The 16661-nt window shown below is 38.1% G+C and overlaps 2 protein-coding genes across 4 annotated transcripts in view; one reads left to right on the top strand and one right to left on the bottom strand.

Moving 5' to 3' along the window:
- The window catches only part of apc2 (APC regulator of WNT signaling pathway 2), a 37468-nt gene extending 28318 nt beyond the window's left edge, over nucleotides 1-9150 (top strand). For all 3 annotated transcript variants that reach the window (XM_079596693.1, XM_079596694.1, XM_079596695.1), the window contains exons 9-15: nucleotides 732-1113; nucleotides 1224-1322; nucleotides 1417-1556; nucleotides 1911-1988; nucleotides 2155-2271; nucleotides 2407-2621; nucleotides 2705-9150. In XM_079596693.1, coding sequence (XP_079452819.1) covers nucleotides 732-1113; nucleotides 1224-1322; nucleotides 1417-1556; nucleotides 1911-1988; nucleotides 2155-2271; nucleotides 2407-2621; nucleotides 2705-8285 — 6612 coding nt within the window. In that variant the 3' untranslated portion in view covers nucleotides 8286-9150. The remainder of the gene's footprint in view (nucleotides 1-731; nucleotides 1114-1223; nucleotides 1323-1416; nucleotides 1557-1910; nucleotides 1989-2154; nucleotides 2272-2406; nucleotides 2622-2704) is intronic.
- Nucleotides 9151-9858: 708 nt separating this feature from the next.
- Nucleotides 9859-16130, bottom strand: cUnh19orf25 (chromosome Un C19orf25 homolog). Its single transcript, XM_079596692.1, has 2 exons — nucleotides 15796-16130; nucleotides 9859-11004 (listed from the first exon to the last, which is right to left on the bottom strand). The coding sequence occupies exons 1-2, from the start codon at nucleotides 15935-15937 to the stop codon at nucleotides 10820-10822; spliced, it is 327 nt and encodes a 108-aa protein (XP_079452818.1). The 5' UTR covers nucleotides 15938-16130; the 3' UTR covers nucleotides 9859-10819.
- Nucleotides 16131-16661: the final 531 nt, after the last annotated feature.

The following is a 16661-nucleotide window of genomic DNA, read 5'->3' as shown; positions in this document are numbered from 1 at the left end:
GACTATAAAGCAGCTTACAGTGTGTTTCAGAATTTATTTTACTAGGGGCCAATATTTGCCTTTCTATAAACGTAAATATACTGGTCAATGCATTTGCACTTCATACTTGAATAAATGCATTGAAATAAATTTGAGCACTAATGGTTGCAGCACGGTGGCTCAGTAGTGGCTCAGTAGCACCAAAGGATAGGTAGATTGGGAACACTAAATTGATCATAGGTGTGAGTTTGAAAATATCTGTGAGTGTTAGCCTTGTGCTGGACTGGCCATCCATCCAAGTGTTTCCTGTTTTCGGCCCGAGATGCTGAAAAAGCCTCCAGCAACCCTGTGCGACCCTTAATAGGACGAGCAGTTTGAAGAATGGATGGATGGTTGACTTTAAAGGGGTCTTGAACCGCATTTTTTAAAATTATAAATATCTCGGATGTCCACTTATAATGTTAGCAAGATTTTTGCATCAAAACCATCATAGTTTTTAAGTAATAGGCTATTTTCTATCCTGTTGTTGACCCTCTCTTTGAAGCACTCCATTTTGATGTGCGTAAAAGTAAACGCCCTTTGCTATGATTGGGAAACAGATTTGCATATTAAAATAATTTTCAGCGTCCCCGCCATTCATTTTATTTCCGATCCTTATATACAGTAAACATAAAGTTTTAGTAGTCAAAAACAATAGTGCAACAATGAACTGTAAGATAATATATATCACATATATACTGTTTGGATTGCAGGTGGAGATGGTATTTTGGCTACTCTCCATGCTGGCCTCTAGAGATCGGGAAGAGATGTCCCGTACCCTTTTGGCAATGTCAAGCTCACAGGAAAGCTGCATTGCTATGCGCAAGTCTGGCTGCGTCCCACTGCTTGTGCAAATACTACATGAGGGAGGCACCGGGGAGACAGCTGGGGCAGGAGGCTATAGTCGAGAAGCCCGTTCCAGAGCCAGTGCTGCCCTCCACAACATTGTGTACTCACAGCCAGATGAGGGCCAAGCGCGACGTGAGATGAGAGTTCTTCATGTACTAGAGCAGATCCGCTCACACTGCGAGAATGGCTGGGACTGGATTGAGAATCATCTAAGTACCCCTTCACCTGGTGGTGGCAAAACTACAGGTGAGCCCTGGTTAAGTAAAAAAAAAAAAACTTATCATAACTTGTCATAAATATTGTTACAATGATATAAAATGATTAACATAAATATACATTTTGTTTGATATCCACAGAAATCCCTGAGCCAGTGGATCCCCAGATGTGCCAGGCCTTGTGCTCAATAATGAAGTTATCTTTTGAGGAAGAGTACCGCAGAGCAATGAATGAACTAGGTACGGGAATGCAGTTTCTCTTAATAGACCAAAGAGCAGTAGAGTGTATTCTGTGGTTAAAAACACTGAAAAAGCTTATTTGTGTATCTTTTAGGGGGCCTGCAAGCCATTGCAGAGCTAATGCAGCTGGACCAAGAACTGTATGACATGCACAATGAGCCAATCAATATGGCCCTCCGGCGTTACGCAGGAATGGCACTCACTAATCTTACATATGGAGATGTTGTAAATAAGGTACATTTTCAAATTATTGCATACAAGTGTGGAATCATGAATAATTTAAAGACATGGGGTTAATAAACATTTATTTATTTGTGCAGTCATTTCAATCCTATAATTATACAATCAGTGCCCAATATTAAGTTATTGCTACATTGGCCATAAATGTTTTTACTGAAATATATAGAAAATTAAATATAGTTAAATAATTAAACTAAATATAATTGTGATCATTGGTAAGTTAATTTTGCAATTCTGATAATGGATACATTCAGTACCAGGCAAATGTATAACTGTCTGACGCATGCAGTTTTTTTTAAGCTGGTCTTCTTGTGATGTTGACAAAATCCTCTATATTTACTTTTTCAGGCTACACTTTGCTCAAAGAAAAACTGTCTTCAAGCCATTGTTGCACAGCTTGCATCTGACAACGAGGAATTACAGCAGGTGCATAAGTTACTTTTCCAAAGAGCAAACCATTAGATGAACTTTAAGTACAGAAGAATATAATAACGGACCATTTTAGAGTATTTTTACTATTACTATTATTTTTACTTCTCTCAATTGTAATTATTTCGCCCACATCAGCTCCGTGTTCTGTCATTACTTTTAGGTAGTGTCAAGTATACTGAGAAACTTGTCATGGCGCGCTGATATCAACAGTAAAAGGGCTTTGAGAGATGTCGGCAGTGTGTCAGCACTTATGACATGTGCATTGCAGGCTACAAAGGTACAATCAAATCTCTTATTTACTACCAAGATTACATAAACGTGAAGATAACTGATTTACCCATTAAACTAGTGAAATGTGTGCTCCAATACCACTCAGTAAGTAATAAGTGATTTTATATGGTCTTCCCCACAGGAATCCACCTTAAAGAGTGTGTTAAGTGCACTGTGGAATTTGTCAGCACACAGCACTGAGAATAAGGTGGCAATTTGTTCTGTCGATGGTGCTCTTGGCTTTTTGGTTAGCACTTTGACTTATCGATGCCAAACCAACTCATTGGCCATTATTGAGAGTGGTGGAGGCATCCTGCGTAATGTGTCCAGTCTTATTGCCACCCGAGATGATTACAGGTATCATGTTTATTCACATTCATAAATAAAGCAGTCAAAGTATCAATGACATCGCTTAAGTTCTTCCTGTTTTTCAATTTCAGGCAAATCCTCAGGGATCATAACTGCCTTCAGACTCTGCTGCAGCACTTGCGATCTCACAGTCTTACCATTGTAAGTAATGCATGTGGAACCCTCTGGAACCTGTCTGCACGTAGCCCGAAGGACCAGGAATTGCTGTGGGATCTGGGAGCTGTAAGCATGCTGCGCAATCTCATCCACTCAAAGCACAAAATGATAGCAATGGGAAGTGCTGCAGCTCTGCGAAACCTCCTCACAAATCGTCCACTAAAATATAAAGATACTGCTGTTATATCCCCAGGATCCTGCATGCCATCCCTCTACATGAGGAAACAGAAGGCATTAGAGGCTGAATTAGATGCGAAGCATCTGGCAGAAACATTTGATTCAATCGAGAAGCAAAGTTTCAAGCATCAAAGTATAAACAAACCATTGAGGCACATTGAAAGCCTAGCAAAAGACTATGCCTCAGATTCTGGTTGTTTTGATGATGATGAGGCACCTAATACATCAGCCAGCTTGGACACGGGAACCTTCTCCATGCTCTCCATGTTCTTGAACAATTCAAACTTCCTGAATACTCAGCCACGTAAGCGAGAAGGGGAACCTGAACAAGACATTGAAACCTTTCAAACTGACAATAAAAGGTCACAACCTCTTGATGATGAAGTGACTGTAGCAGCTGAGAAATTAGCCAAGAAGATCACCAACACAGTGGCTAAAATTGACAAACTGGTAGAAGACATTACCATGCATACATCGTCAGAGGACAGCTTCAGCCTCAGTTCAGAAGATCATTTTGTGGATTGGAATTATGGGCCAGATGAGCTTCACGAGGCCCGAGCCATTTCATGTTCCCCTTGTCATCTCTCTGATACCAGCTCTTTTTCGCCTAAAGAGCGTCTCAGTAGAGCACATGCCTTCTTGCGTCTTAAAACAGCCAACTCAAGTTTATCCAATGACAGCCTTAACAGTGGAAGCACCAGTGATGGATATTGTGGCAGTCAGGAACAGACTCACACCTCTGCAAGACCAACAGAACAACGACGTCCAAATAAACTTGATCTTAAGGTAGCTCATGAGGAACCATTGAGCAGTGGTGTACATATTTCAAGAGTCATATGTCAAAATGAGATCCCTGAAAGAGATTTTGAGACAAACAAAGATGCTATTTTGCCTGATTTAGGTTCCACAGATACAGAGAAGAGTCAAGAACCTTTTATATCAACACCTGCAACTGTATCAACCAAGGTGTCTTCGGATGCCAGTATACCAACTGTCAAGTTGTCTCCCTCCTATCAGCATGTTCCACTGATCCAGAGTGTTGCCAAGTTTGGCGTTGCAAAGACTGCAATTAATGTTCAGGCAGCTCAAGCAATGCGTAGGCAAGCTTGGGTTCCAACAGTGATGACTGGTGGAAGTATTAGCAAGTTTTCCCCAATTTGCTCTGCGAGAAGTCCCACAATAGGACAGCTGGAGACCCCTCAGAAGTATTCTGTAGAGAACACTCCAATATGCTTCTCTCGCTGCAGTTCTCTGTCTTCTTTATCTTCTGGGGATGGAGCACTTGATGGACAGAGTCAGACTGAAAATGAGCTAGAGAGTGACTCCTCATTAGAAATCATAGAGGTGGAAGATGTGAATGTTGAGAGAAAAGATGAAGAGGATGAGAATGAGACACTTGATGACTTGAGTGACAGTCAGTTATTAGTAACTGATCAGAAAATAAGCAGCTCTGATCCAACTGATATCCCTAGTACAATCAAAAATGAGAAGAGGTTCCTTAGAGGAGTGTCCCCAATAATTCTTGAGGACAGGACACCATCCAGCTCTTCAGAAAACTACATTCACGAAACACCTCTTGTAATGAGCCGCTGTAGTTCAGTGAGCTCACTTGGCAGCTTTGAATCTCCTTCAATTGCCAGCTCTATTCAGAGTGATCCATGTAGTGAAATGATAAGTGGAACTGTTAGCCCCAGTGACCTACCAGACAGCCCAGGACAAACAATGCCTCCGAGTCGCAGCAAAACTCCGTGCTGTGCAGAATCAAGTGGACCAGAGACACAGACGCTTAGTGGTGTAGGAAGCCAGTGGGAAAGTAGTTTGCGCAAATTTATGGAAATCACAGATTTTAAAGAAAGGTTTAACCTACCTCCTGATTTGGACACAATGATCTATTTCACTGTGGAAAAACCAATTGAGAATTTCTCATGTGCCTCTAGTCTGAGTGCCCTCCCTCTTCATGAACACTATGTTCAGAAAGATGTGGAGCTCAAACTTACTCCTTTGCTAAACCAACAAGACAATGATCCAGAGGATTCTGAAAATGAAGATGATATGGATGACCAAGACCAATACAGTGAAGGCAACTCAGATGATGACATTGAAATTCTCAAAGAGTGCATTAATTCTGCCATGCCTTCCAGGTTTAAGAAGGTAAGGCCCACTGTGATGCCCAACCTCTCAAACCAAGTTCTCAACATGCAGACTCGAAAATCTGTGCAATTACCAGTGTATATGGTGCTGCAGAATAAAAACAGTCAAATATTTACTGGACAAAAGATTGGAAAGTCTTCAAAAGAAATCTATCATGATGATTCATCTTATACTGACTCGGCTGAAGGTACACCCATCAATTTCTCAAGCACCACTTCCTTGAGCGATGAAACCCTCCAATATCCAGTCAGAACCAAAGGAATAAAAGACTGGCGAAGAAACAAAGAGACACAAGAGCTTGTTGATATCGAGGCAAAGAGAATTGAAGACCTACGCATGTTCTCTCGCTTCCACAAACCAGCTAAAATAACATGTCAATCACACACAGTTGCAAACCAACTGAACAAAACAATCAGACATATGGTGCCCACTCAGAGATTACTTATACAGAGTAAAGAGATGGCAGCAAAAATGAACCAGCAAAGGATTCAAAGCCAGTCTCCAGTTAGACAAATTCAAAAGCAAGGACAGAATCTGTCAAAAAGCATGCCACAGTTAGATATTCCCATAAGAAAACAAAGCACAGAGGTGTACCAAAATCAGAAAACCTGCTCTCGGAGTCATGCAGAGGAAAACGCTTTATCCTTTCAGTCTAGGCATCACCCAACAACTACAGAAGTGGCCATATGCCATAAAATGGACAGACAGGATGGACTGATGAATAGGACTGGACGGAAACAACATTATGAATCAAGCAAGACTAATGTTATACGTAATGCTAATATACAAGATCAAGTCAACAGTTACCAGTCCCGCCAAAAGGGTTTTCATAGAATCAAGCAAAATCAAATTTTAGAAGAAGCATCTCCATGTTACTCATTGAGTTCCTCCCTTAGCTCTTTGAGTGATGGAGAATTTGAGGAACATCATGAAAAACCTAAGCATACGTGGATAAGGAATAGACACAATAAAACATCCAACCCTCAGTGCCCTCCTAAATCAAAGCACGACCTCAACCAGCTTGACGAAAACAGCTCACCAAGCTCCGTCAGCATGGATTCAGAAGATGATCTTTTGATAAAATGCATAACATCTGCTATGCCTCAACACAAGAAAAAGCAGACTGCCAGAAAAAGGAAAGCTGAGAAAAAGCACAAACAGAAAACTACACTTCAGAAAACAACAGAGGATTGGAGCCCTGAAATTGACCTAGACAGTGATGAAATGGCATCCGACAAAGACTCTGATCTTAATAGTGTTGAATGGAGAGCAATACAAGAAGGAGCAAATACAATCATTACCAAGTTACAAGCATCAAAGTCCCAAGAACCCTCATCAGAGTCTGAATCCGTTCTGTCATTTATGTCTGATTCAAGCTTTACTCCTAAAGAAAAGAAGGTATACAAAGATGACAAAAAGGCTAATAAACCACTTGATTTTGCACCTCGTAAACCTGTTCCAAACATGCCTATGGTCTTTAGGGGTAGAACGGTGATATACACACCCAAGAAAGAGACAACTCTCTCTCAAATACCACCTCCTAAAAAAAATATACCAAAAGCAGATGCCCCTAAAAATCCAAATTTAGCTCAACACAGGTCAAGAAGCCTTCACAGACTGGGCAACCCCATAGACACTCAGTTGTCATTGCCTAAAAGAAGCTCAACACCACCAGCCAGGATACCAAAAAGCTCATCTTCAGGGTCATCTCAAAGTTCAACACCTTCCAGGCATCCTCAGAAAAAAGTAACCTCCCCAACACAAACCATTAAACAAGGTCAAAAAAAGGTGGCATCAGCACCATGCAGTCCACCGGACAAGAGCACTTCAAACATTAATCAATATTCTAAATCTCCTATTGACAGAAAAACACAGAAATCCCCTGTCAGAATACCATTTATGCAGAATCCATCAAGGCAAACAAGAAACATTTCACCTTTAGTAACCAGCCAGCCCAGTAGCATCAGCAGACAAAATACACAGATGTCAGGGAAAAGAATCCTACCTGCAAACCGGTTAGATTTGGTTCGCATGACATCTACTCATTCAAGTAGTGGTGAATCAGATCGTAATGGCTTTCTCAGACAACTGACATTCATCAAAGAATCGCCAAAAGTCTCAAGACGTGATGCTTCTTCACGTTCTGTCCCAACATCGCAGCATGTCTCACCCCGAAGAGCAGGTCCAGGGGCCCCAGCAGTTTTCTTATGTTCTTCTCGTTGTCAGGAGCTCAAGGAAGCAGTTCAAGGTCCTAGAAGAATGCCTTTGACTCAAGGACAAAGCCAAGTTCAGGAACAGGGGGTTCTCAGACAGGGCATGGCTCTATCAAGAGCCACCTCCATTGATAGAAACGTCGATGTGAAACGTCCAGCTAGACGAACAAGCTCAGAAAGTCCTTGCAGGGCCTCACAGAGAAATAGACCTGGACCAAAGCCAAGAGAAAAAAGGGATGATACCTTCAAAAGATATTCTTCCTCACCAAGCATAAATGTCTTGAGTCGTGTCACCAGCCGCTCCTCTCTTCGCTCTTCATCCTCTGACTCAAGTGGACGAGCTAAAAGTGAAAGGAACACAAATCAGAGGCAGCAAAGGGTTGGATCACGTAACGCTGACAATGTGACCTGGAGAAGGATTCGTGATGAGGATGTTCCCCAGATATTAAAGAGCACCCTTCCATCCACTGCATTGCCTCTGTTACCTTCACCTGATGGCGCCAAACAGATGCCACCACCACTACCAGGAAAACTGCCTACTATTACACTGGCATCACGGAAAACAAGTGACGCAACTGTTCAAACCGAGGACTACTCAGCCAACAAAATTAACTCAAGCACCTCTCCCACAATTGAAAAAAGTCTTAGCATTGCAGAGGAGGCCACAAAGATGGCCCTTGCCAGAAAATTAAGCATGGCCTTTGGGAATAACCTTCAAGATGGGGATTCAGATGGATCTCTAAAAAACTACAGCACAGCATCATCCTCCACCTTTCAGTCAGTGGAAAGTACCCACAGTGGTGGCGTTGGCCATTTCCGACAAAGCTCCCCTAGTAAAGCCGTCAGAGTTACTCCTTTCAACTACATCCCCAGCCCCATGGTCTGTTGCTCTCCACAGACACAGGGGCAAGCAACGTCAATGCCTGAAAAGACAGGCGAAAAACATGAAGCATAAAACCTGCAATCTTTCCATCTGTTCCATCCTTGACAAAGTACTCTGCTCCTGATGCTGTAAAAACTCAGGTGGTAATGGATATTGTTCTCTTTACCTCGGATATTTAATGAGTCTTGTGCTTGCCAATGCATCAGAAGATTTACTTATTTGAAGAAAAAAGAAAGAAAAAAAATGGGATGTGAACAATTAGCCATAAACTATCTCACTGGATTCACAACATGTACCTAACCACACCACAATGTTGAGGGTATAACTTCTTTTTTTATATTTTTGTACAGTGATATTAATCATTGCTTGTGCTACTTGGATAATTAATCAAATATGAGAAAGACTGCCTCGGAGAGTGTTATCCACTAATAAAAATGATGGCCCACATTCAGAACAATATGCAAACTATTCTCTGAAAAACTTTAAAAGACCATGTGCCACCTGCAAACCGGAAAAGACTGTTGTATTCTCACATGAGAACCATGTATGCACATGCCTTTACGCCACACTGACAGGTTAAAACAGCCTTTTGCCTTCACTTATTATTAACGCAGGTAAATATTGCTACAATAGGTAAAATCTGCACAAAATGTCTATGTAATCGTCATGGACATTTAGTGATACTGTTGTGAATACTGACTTAAAACTGTAGTCTAATGCTTCCCAGAAGGCAAATTGTAACCCTGCCATTGCTACAAATAGCATGCTCACTTGTCCACTGTAAACACGTGATGTTGACTTTGCAGTTTCTTTTTTCAATGGAAATGACAGAATATGAGTACAACCATGAATATCCACTCACACATTTGCATTTTTGAATATAAGATTGTTGTAACTGTCGAGTGTTCAGCAAATGTAATACAATTAAGTGGCTGTACATATTCCTGCTCACTGAATGCTTTCATAATGTCATATTGTGTACAGTCACGTTATGCTTTAAGTATTTAAAAGCAAGCTAATGAGTAGCAACTTTGTGGTTTGAGATAATTACTTGGTATTAACAGTTAGTGGGACTGAACAGTAAGTTGGACTGATGTAGAATGTTTAAAATGGCTTCCATTCAACCAAAGCCCATTACCAAAACTGCAAATACACAAGCAAATATTGTGTTAGCCAGCACAAAAAGTGTTTGTCTTATTTGGTGAGGTGCAGTATTTACATGGACTTAGTTTTACTGTGATATAACAGCTTCACTTAATTTGTCTCTTTTAGTCAGAAAACATGCATTCTGTCTTAAAAGCTAAGTCATTGATCACACATCAGCCTTTGGAAATTCTGAGAATGATAAAGATAACTGTATTTCAGAATCAGACGTGCTGTGAGTGCTGATACAAACTGGTGTTTCCAGATTAAAGACTTAATGTCTGACTATATCTGAAGATATTGAAATTGACCTGTAATCAATATGATGCAATGCTAAACTCAAACTGACAATTAGGGTTAGCTTCATGGATATTTGAGAGGTATAAGCATGAATTGGGTTGAGAATGTTCATAGAATATTATGTAGACTAACAGCTAAACAGTTGTGGCCAGGGGTCGTCAAATAAACCTTCTCATAAAAAATGTGTATGTATTTTATCTTTCTGAGTTGAACTGTGATTTATTCAATGGTAAATACTTGCAACCAAATAAATATGCACAGACATCAAAGTAATTTGACCTTACTTTTAAGAACAATGACTTCCAAACATTGCTGTGTTTGAACATTCTGAAAACGCATTAGTTTTCAAACATTACAGTTTATATGCAGTACTATATAATTTAATTCCCTAACTTTTACCCAAGCCATACTTTTGTATGTGCTGTTTTGTTCTTACATTTTTCATTATCAACTAGATTGCTAATAAACCTATGAAATTTCTGTTCAGTAACAAAAAAAAGTGGACCAATAAATGTTACAACCGCAAATTAACACAATCAGTTCATTGATTGATGAATATTAATTTATTTATCAGTTAATTCATTCAGATGTAATGCTAATGCTTTTGAGTAAATTAATCATTTTTAACCATTAAACTCAGCTTGAGAACAAATGAGCTAATGCCAAACAATTACACAATTAAGGGTGGCGAGATCTTTACCTCAAACATTTTAAAATTAAGAATTTTAAATGGACAAAGAACCTTAGGCTATTTAAGACTATTTAATGCAGATGATATGAGATGCAATACTCTGTAAACTGAAATATTCCATTCATCAAAAAACTCGAGAAAGCTTGTATTGTGAACATTTAGATACAAATTACATGAAATAATGTAAAATACATAAAGACTGCACAGCTTATTAGATTGACTGAATAATTATATTAAACACACATAGCACATATTAACATTGACCAAGTAGATTTGTAACAAACAAATCAGCCAAAAATATCTCAAACAAATCATTAAATAAATGCACCTAATTTCCAATAGGAAGAACACTTTGTATTCTCCGACTGATTTTAATCTTAATTTGTTGTATTGCGATGTCCGGCAATCAACTAATGAATAAACAAATCTCAGGTTCATAAGATGCAGGCGTGAATGTTCTGCAGGCGAGTTGTCACAGTGCACTCCTCTTCACCTCCATCACACTGTGCTCCAGAGCCTCCCCAGCCGCAAGCAGCTCTTTTCTCCGCCGGGCAAGATGGCCATGCTCCTCTTGCAATCGCTCATGCAGCTCTATGTAGCGTCTGCTCTGCAGGTATCTGACCTCCACTTCACTGTTGCTGGAACTGGACTTCAAATCTGAAAGATGACACCCTAAAGTCAGTGGTCAGGCCAAATGTTACCATCATGCATGCAAAGGTGCAGTCACACTATAGCTAATACCATGTAGCAATTCACAATTCTGTAATACTCATTCATTATTTAATTACCCAACTATTATTTTCTTAGAAAAATTGCAGTTTGAAACAAGTTACAAAGACAGCAACTTAAAAAAACGAACATATAAGCTTTCTAAATGAATGGCATTAACCTTACCAGGTGAACAAGCAAAACTATTACAAAGAAATTAGTTTCGGTTCTCTTCAAAGGACAATGAAATCGAGAGGTTCTCTATACGCTCCCCAGTACATTTTAATGTGCAGTGTTTTCTTGCACAATTCTTTGAATAAGGGTAGAGTTCAAAACACAAAACAATACGACGGCAATTCCCGAAAGTCCAACCCGATCTCATGAGAAAACGGTGGCGATTTTCTATGAATTTCGATGATGCGTTTCGTAAGAAAACATACGCTAAAGTACGCATGCAGCTCCACCCCAACACCTAACCATCAGTGGGGTAAAAGCAGATTGTTCAAAAACAGTGAAATTGTACAAATTCGTTCTAATTGACCACCAATTTGCCAACACGTAACATAGATATGAATTGCAGTGAGTTTGTGTTTGAAAGTCATAGCAAGTCTGCAGATGCCAGTCTGAGTTGACAGCTTTGACAGAAAAAAAATTGTGTAGTGTATGATGGACACAGACTCCAATTTTTAGCTTCAGACAATGATTACATTCAGTCGCTACTCATGTTAATGAACAAAAGCAGAACTGATTCTTCTGACATTTGTTTTTTTTATGTTATTTAATGTACATTATCATACACTATCAGTCAAAAGTTTTGGATCGGGAAGATGTTTAATGTTTTTAAAAGAAGTAGCCTATCTTCCGCTCACCAAGGCTGCATTTATTTTTATATACAAAAAATTATATATATATATAAACAACAGTAATATTGTTAAATATAATGACAATTTAAAATGTTATTATATTTTAAAATGTAATTTATTCCTGTGATCAAAGTTGAATTTTCAGCATCACATGATCCTTCAGAAATCATTCTAATATGCGGATTTGATTCATTATTATTATCAATGATGAAAACAGTTGTGTACCATTTTTTTCAGGATTCTTTGATGAATAGAACGTTCAAAAGAACAGCATATATTTGAAAAAATATTTTTTTCAACACTGATGAGAAATGTTTCGTGGGCATCAAATAATCATTAGAATGATTTCTGAAGGATCATGTGACACTGAAGACTGGAGGAATGATGCTGAAAATTCAGCTTTGATCACAGGAATAAATTACACTTTACAATATAATCACATAGAAAACAGCCGTTTTAAATTGTAACAAAATTTCACAATATTACTGTTTTTTTTTGTTTTTTTTATCAAATAAATGCAGCCTTGGTGAGCAGAAGAGACTTAATTTAAAAACATTAAAAATATTAACGATCCAAAACTTTTGACTGGTAGTGCGCATACACCCATATTCTTTTAAATAGTCATGTGTCTCATAGTGTTTTAAAAGTTGTTAAGTGTGTATTCCAGCCACTGATCTCTTTAAATGCTCATGACGTCATAATAAGTGAAGCCACTGCGCCACACATTCTATGAAATAAATAGGAAATTATATGATTTTAATGAGAAAACATTACCTATCGAGTCTGTTTTTATACTGTATGTGAAGTCTCCCTGTACTTACATCACAAATGTCCAAAACATGTATAATGGTTATTTATTTAAAGTTGGACATTACCCCTGCTGAAGTGAATACAAGTTATGTTAATCTTCATTACAGTAGTGAAAGTCTCATTCTGAAATCTAAATACAGATCATTTATTGTAAAAAAAACACACACACATAAAAACCTTGCATCACAAGAAGTAGGCTATATCGTGGCTGTTAAAACATTTGATACCAGTAGGTTCAAAACAAATAACTTATGTAGGCTACACAGCATATTAGTTACAAACCTAAAAACAACAGAGACACACAGAGTCTTTATATCATTTATCCTGTGTGTAAAAACTGATAATGTCTGAAGTAACAATTAATTTACATACATAGCCTATATCCTAAAAACGAATCCAGTGCGACTGGAACGATGCAAACCAGGTCCTTTTAGGTCAAGGTTTTGGTTGTCAGTCAATGATGCCCTCTGTCGGAATGGCAATATATGCCGTAACCGTAATTACAATAGGAACCCATGCGATCAATAATTTCAAGTGAGGCCTAAAGATTTTTCCATGCATTGGATATTTCGCAAAGGGGTTTTCACACTGTGTTGACCAACAGAAAGCTGGTGTATAGAAAGTGACATGTGTGAGCTGTGCTTCATGCGCCGCTGAGTAATTTGCATTGGGATCTGCCATTATTTTGTGGAAGTCTTTTTATCACATTCAGTCCAGACTACAAGGTAACACAACACATGCACACTTTTACCTAGGCATCTAAATGCAGACATTCTATGTTTTTATATGCAGCTAGTCATAAATATCAAGCGTAGAGTTAGTTCTGACAGGTCACGCTAGTCAAGCTCGCATCAGCTGACTCTCAGCTGATCCACATCTACCTACAGTATAGGAATACAACACCTATCACCGTCTATAAGCTCCTTCAGTATTATCAGCAGCTATCACGTTTCTCAGGAGCGAATTACCCTCCTCCATCCCCAGCTCCTCCTCTCGTCAGTCAGGATTTGGCATTCTGATTCCCCTTCAGAATAAATTCTCTAATTATGTTGTTTTATATTTGCATAAATTCATGTTGGTTCTGTTCTGTTTACCCTAAGGGGGGTTATCGCTGCTCTCCCTGCTCTTATCCATGATAGGCTGCATGGATGCGCAGGGAGTTTTCGCCCAGAACAGAACCATACCGCCAATCCAAAGTGTATGCTAATTGTCTATCATATTTGACGATAGTGGTCCTGACAGAAACTATATCCGAACAAATGGTTTTAAGAGTTCTCTAGATAATTATATGGAATTTCATAATGATTCTTTATTTAATTACAAAACCTTTTTTTTTCTTTTTTTCTTTTCTTTTTTTACGGATTGGCCTATCTTGACTTTTTATAAATAAATGCATAAATTAATAGCCTAAATGCATAAATAACTAAATGTAGACATAAATACATAAACAAATGTGAAAATAAATAAAACTGGAAATAAATAAATGTGGAAAAAAATAGATAAATACATAAATAAGTATAAATAGTCATTTATTTTTGTTTGTTTTTTTACATTTCTTCTTACATTTATTACAAAATAAATTTGTTTATTTATTCGTTTTTAATTTCTGCAGGTTTGGTCCTCCAAACTCTCGGGTGCTGCAACAACAACAACAACAAAAAAAATGGTGCTGCTAGCAAATCACTCCACAGAAGTAGAAGTATCTTCTAACCGTACACACGGGGAACTATATTCTCAGAAGGCGAAGCGCTGCAACTTCTGCGGAATGATTTGCTCGCAGCACTTTTTTTTTTTTTTGCTCGCAGCACCCGAGAAGCCCCGTGGTGAGGAGCAGAGAGTTCGCTCAGTGTTGCGCTAATCACTCTGCCCAAGGATTAGATGATGGCTGTGTCTCATGTGACCTTGTTATTTGTACACGCTGTGACTATACAAATCACAACATGTAAATAGGAAAATGTTGGCATTATTTTGTCACTTATTGAGAGCAGTATGCTAGCTGGAGCCGTTTACCTCCAGTCTTTGTGCTAAGCTAGGCTAGCGGTGGGTGCGTCACACAGAGTTACGGTACGCACGGAGATGAGAAGGCTATGTATGGACTAATCTAACTCTGGGATATGATGAATAAGCTAAAGTCCCAAAAAGTCAGCATGTTCCTTTAAAGGGAATAATATTTAATCGCTGTAGTTTAATGGATTTGAATAGGGTTAGTAGTACTGTATATAAAAAATACCAGATTGATTATCTGAAAAATAAGCATTATAAAACATTCTTTTAAAAAAATATCAGTTGAATAATCAATAAATGCCTTGTGCATTACAGAGAATAATATTCTGAGTAATTTACAGGTGGTTTGATACCTTTAGTCCAAACAGTGTTGTAGTTTAATGGATTTACAGTATTGCATAGTTTTACATTTCAAAAATTATAAATAAAGCTAATTCCAAAAACAGAGCCTTGTGCAATACAATTTATATTTTTCTGAACATTTTACCATTAGTTTGATAATAAACTGTTTAGCCTAATTGATTTATAGGGCTAATTAATATTTTATTTGTTGAAATTAAGCCTTGTGCAATGAAAAGGACATTTGTTTAAAGGGATAGTTCACTAAAATGAAAATTCTGTCATCATATACTCACCCTTCAATTGTTTCAAACCTGTATGAATTTCTTTCTTCTGCTGAACACAAAGGAAGATATTTTGAAAAATGTCAGTAACCAAACAGTTACCAGGTCCCATTGACTTCCAAAGTAGGGGAAAAAATACTATGGAAGTCAATGGGACCAGTTAAGTGTTTGGTTACTGACATTTTTTCAAAATATCTTCCTTTGTGTTCAGCAGAAGAATGAAATTCATACATGTTTGAAACAACTTGAGGGTGAGTAAATGATGACAGAATTTTAATTTTAAAGTGAACTATCCCTTTAAGCAAGTTGGTTTGGGCAGAAAACAAGTTTAATGGGTATAATAAAACCGAATGTCAAACGTTACACTAATGTTATCTTTATATTTTCATACTTTATATACATACTTTATATGTTATATTTTCGTCTGCCCGATTGCCTACCTTCATCAGATTTGTGTAAAACAGTGAACACTGGATCATTGAGATAGGCTCGGTTTACATCCTCCGTGATCTGCTCCACTGTCGGCGGATCGGGTCGGCTCGGCAGAACCATCCGCTTCTTGCCTTTGGAACCAAAATTCATCCTGATTGGAAACACGCCAGCTCTAGTTTTAAACACCAATGTTGTTTTTTAGAGTATTAGTGTTCATGTTGATGAGGAAACTGTGCACTGTGAAACAACCCCTACTAGTAAATGACTGAAACACATATTTCACATGTTAACTGTTTACATGGCATCCAGTGCTGACACGTCAGAGGATGACGTTTCAACAGTCAAAGGATGACGGTTTTTTTGTGATGATTGTCGCCATCTTTTGACTCGGAGTAAAACCGCATTTGAAAATAATTTGCATTTTAACAATAAAATAACACTGCAAAAAAAATAATAATAATATTCATAGTAGTAAATGTAATTTTAGGTTGAGATCAATTTACAGAAACACATAGATAAACTGTAATGCACACACAACTAGAAATAAATAAAACGAGAGGGGTCTAAACTAAAGCCATAGTGATTTTACAGAGATATAGCCTAGAAAGTGCTGGTTACTACACATGTAATCTGGATTGCTTAATCAAATTCAAAAATTTAAATAATTAGATTACATATGTCATAAAATTCTCGTAGACTCTTACTTTTTTATATAATTTTATTCTCACAATGGCAGTAAATTATTAATATCTCAGTCTTACTACTTTTTTTCTTTCTTTTTTATTTAAATATTCCTTTCTAAAAAAAATATATATATATATATACTTATATACAATCAGAAGGTTTTCCAGGTTTGTGGAATTGCACACACAGA

The sequence above is a fragment of the Phoxinus phoxinus genome (assembly GCF_949152265.1).
Source record: "Phoxinus phoxinus genome assembly, chromosome: 22".
NCBI classification, from domain to species: Eukaryota; Metazoa; Chordata; class Actinopteri; order Cypriniformes; family Leuciscidae; genus Phoxinus; species Phoxinus phoxinus.
This window is presented reverse-complemented; position numbering and strand designations above follow the sequence as displayed.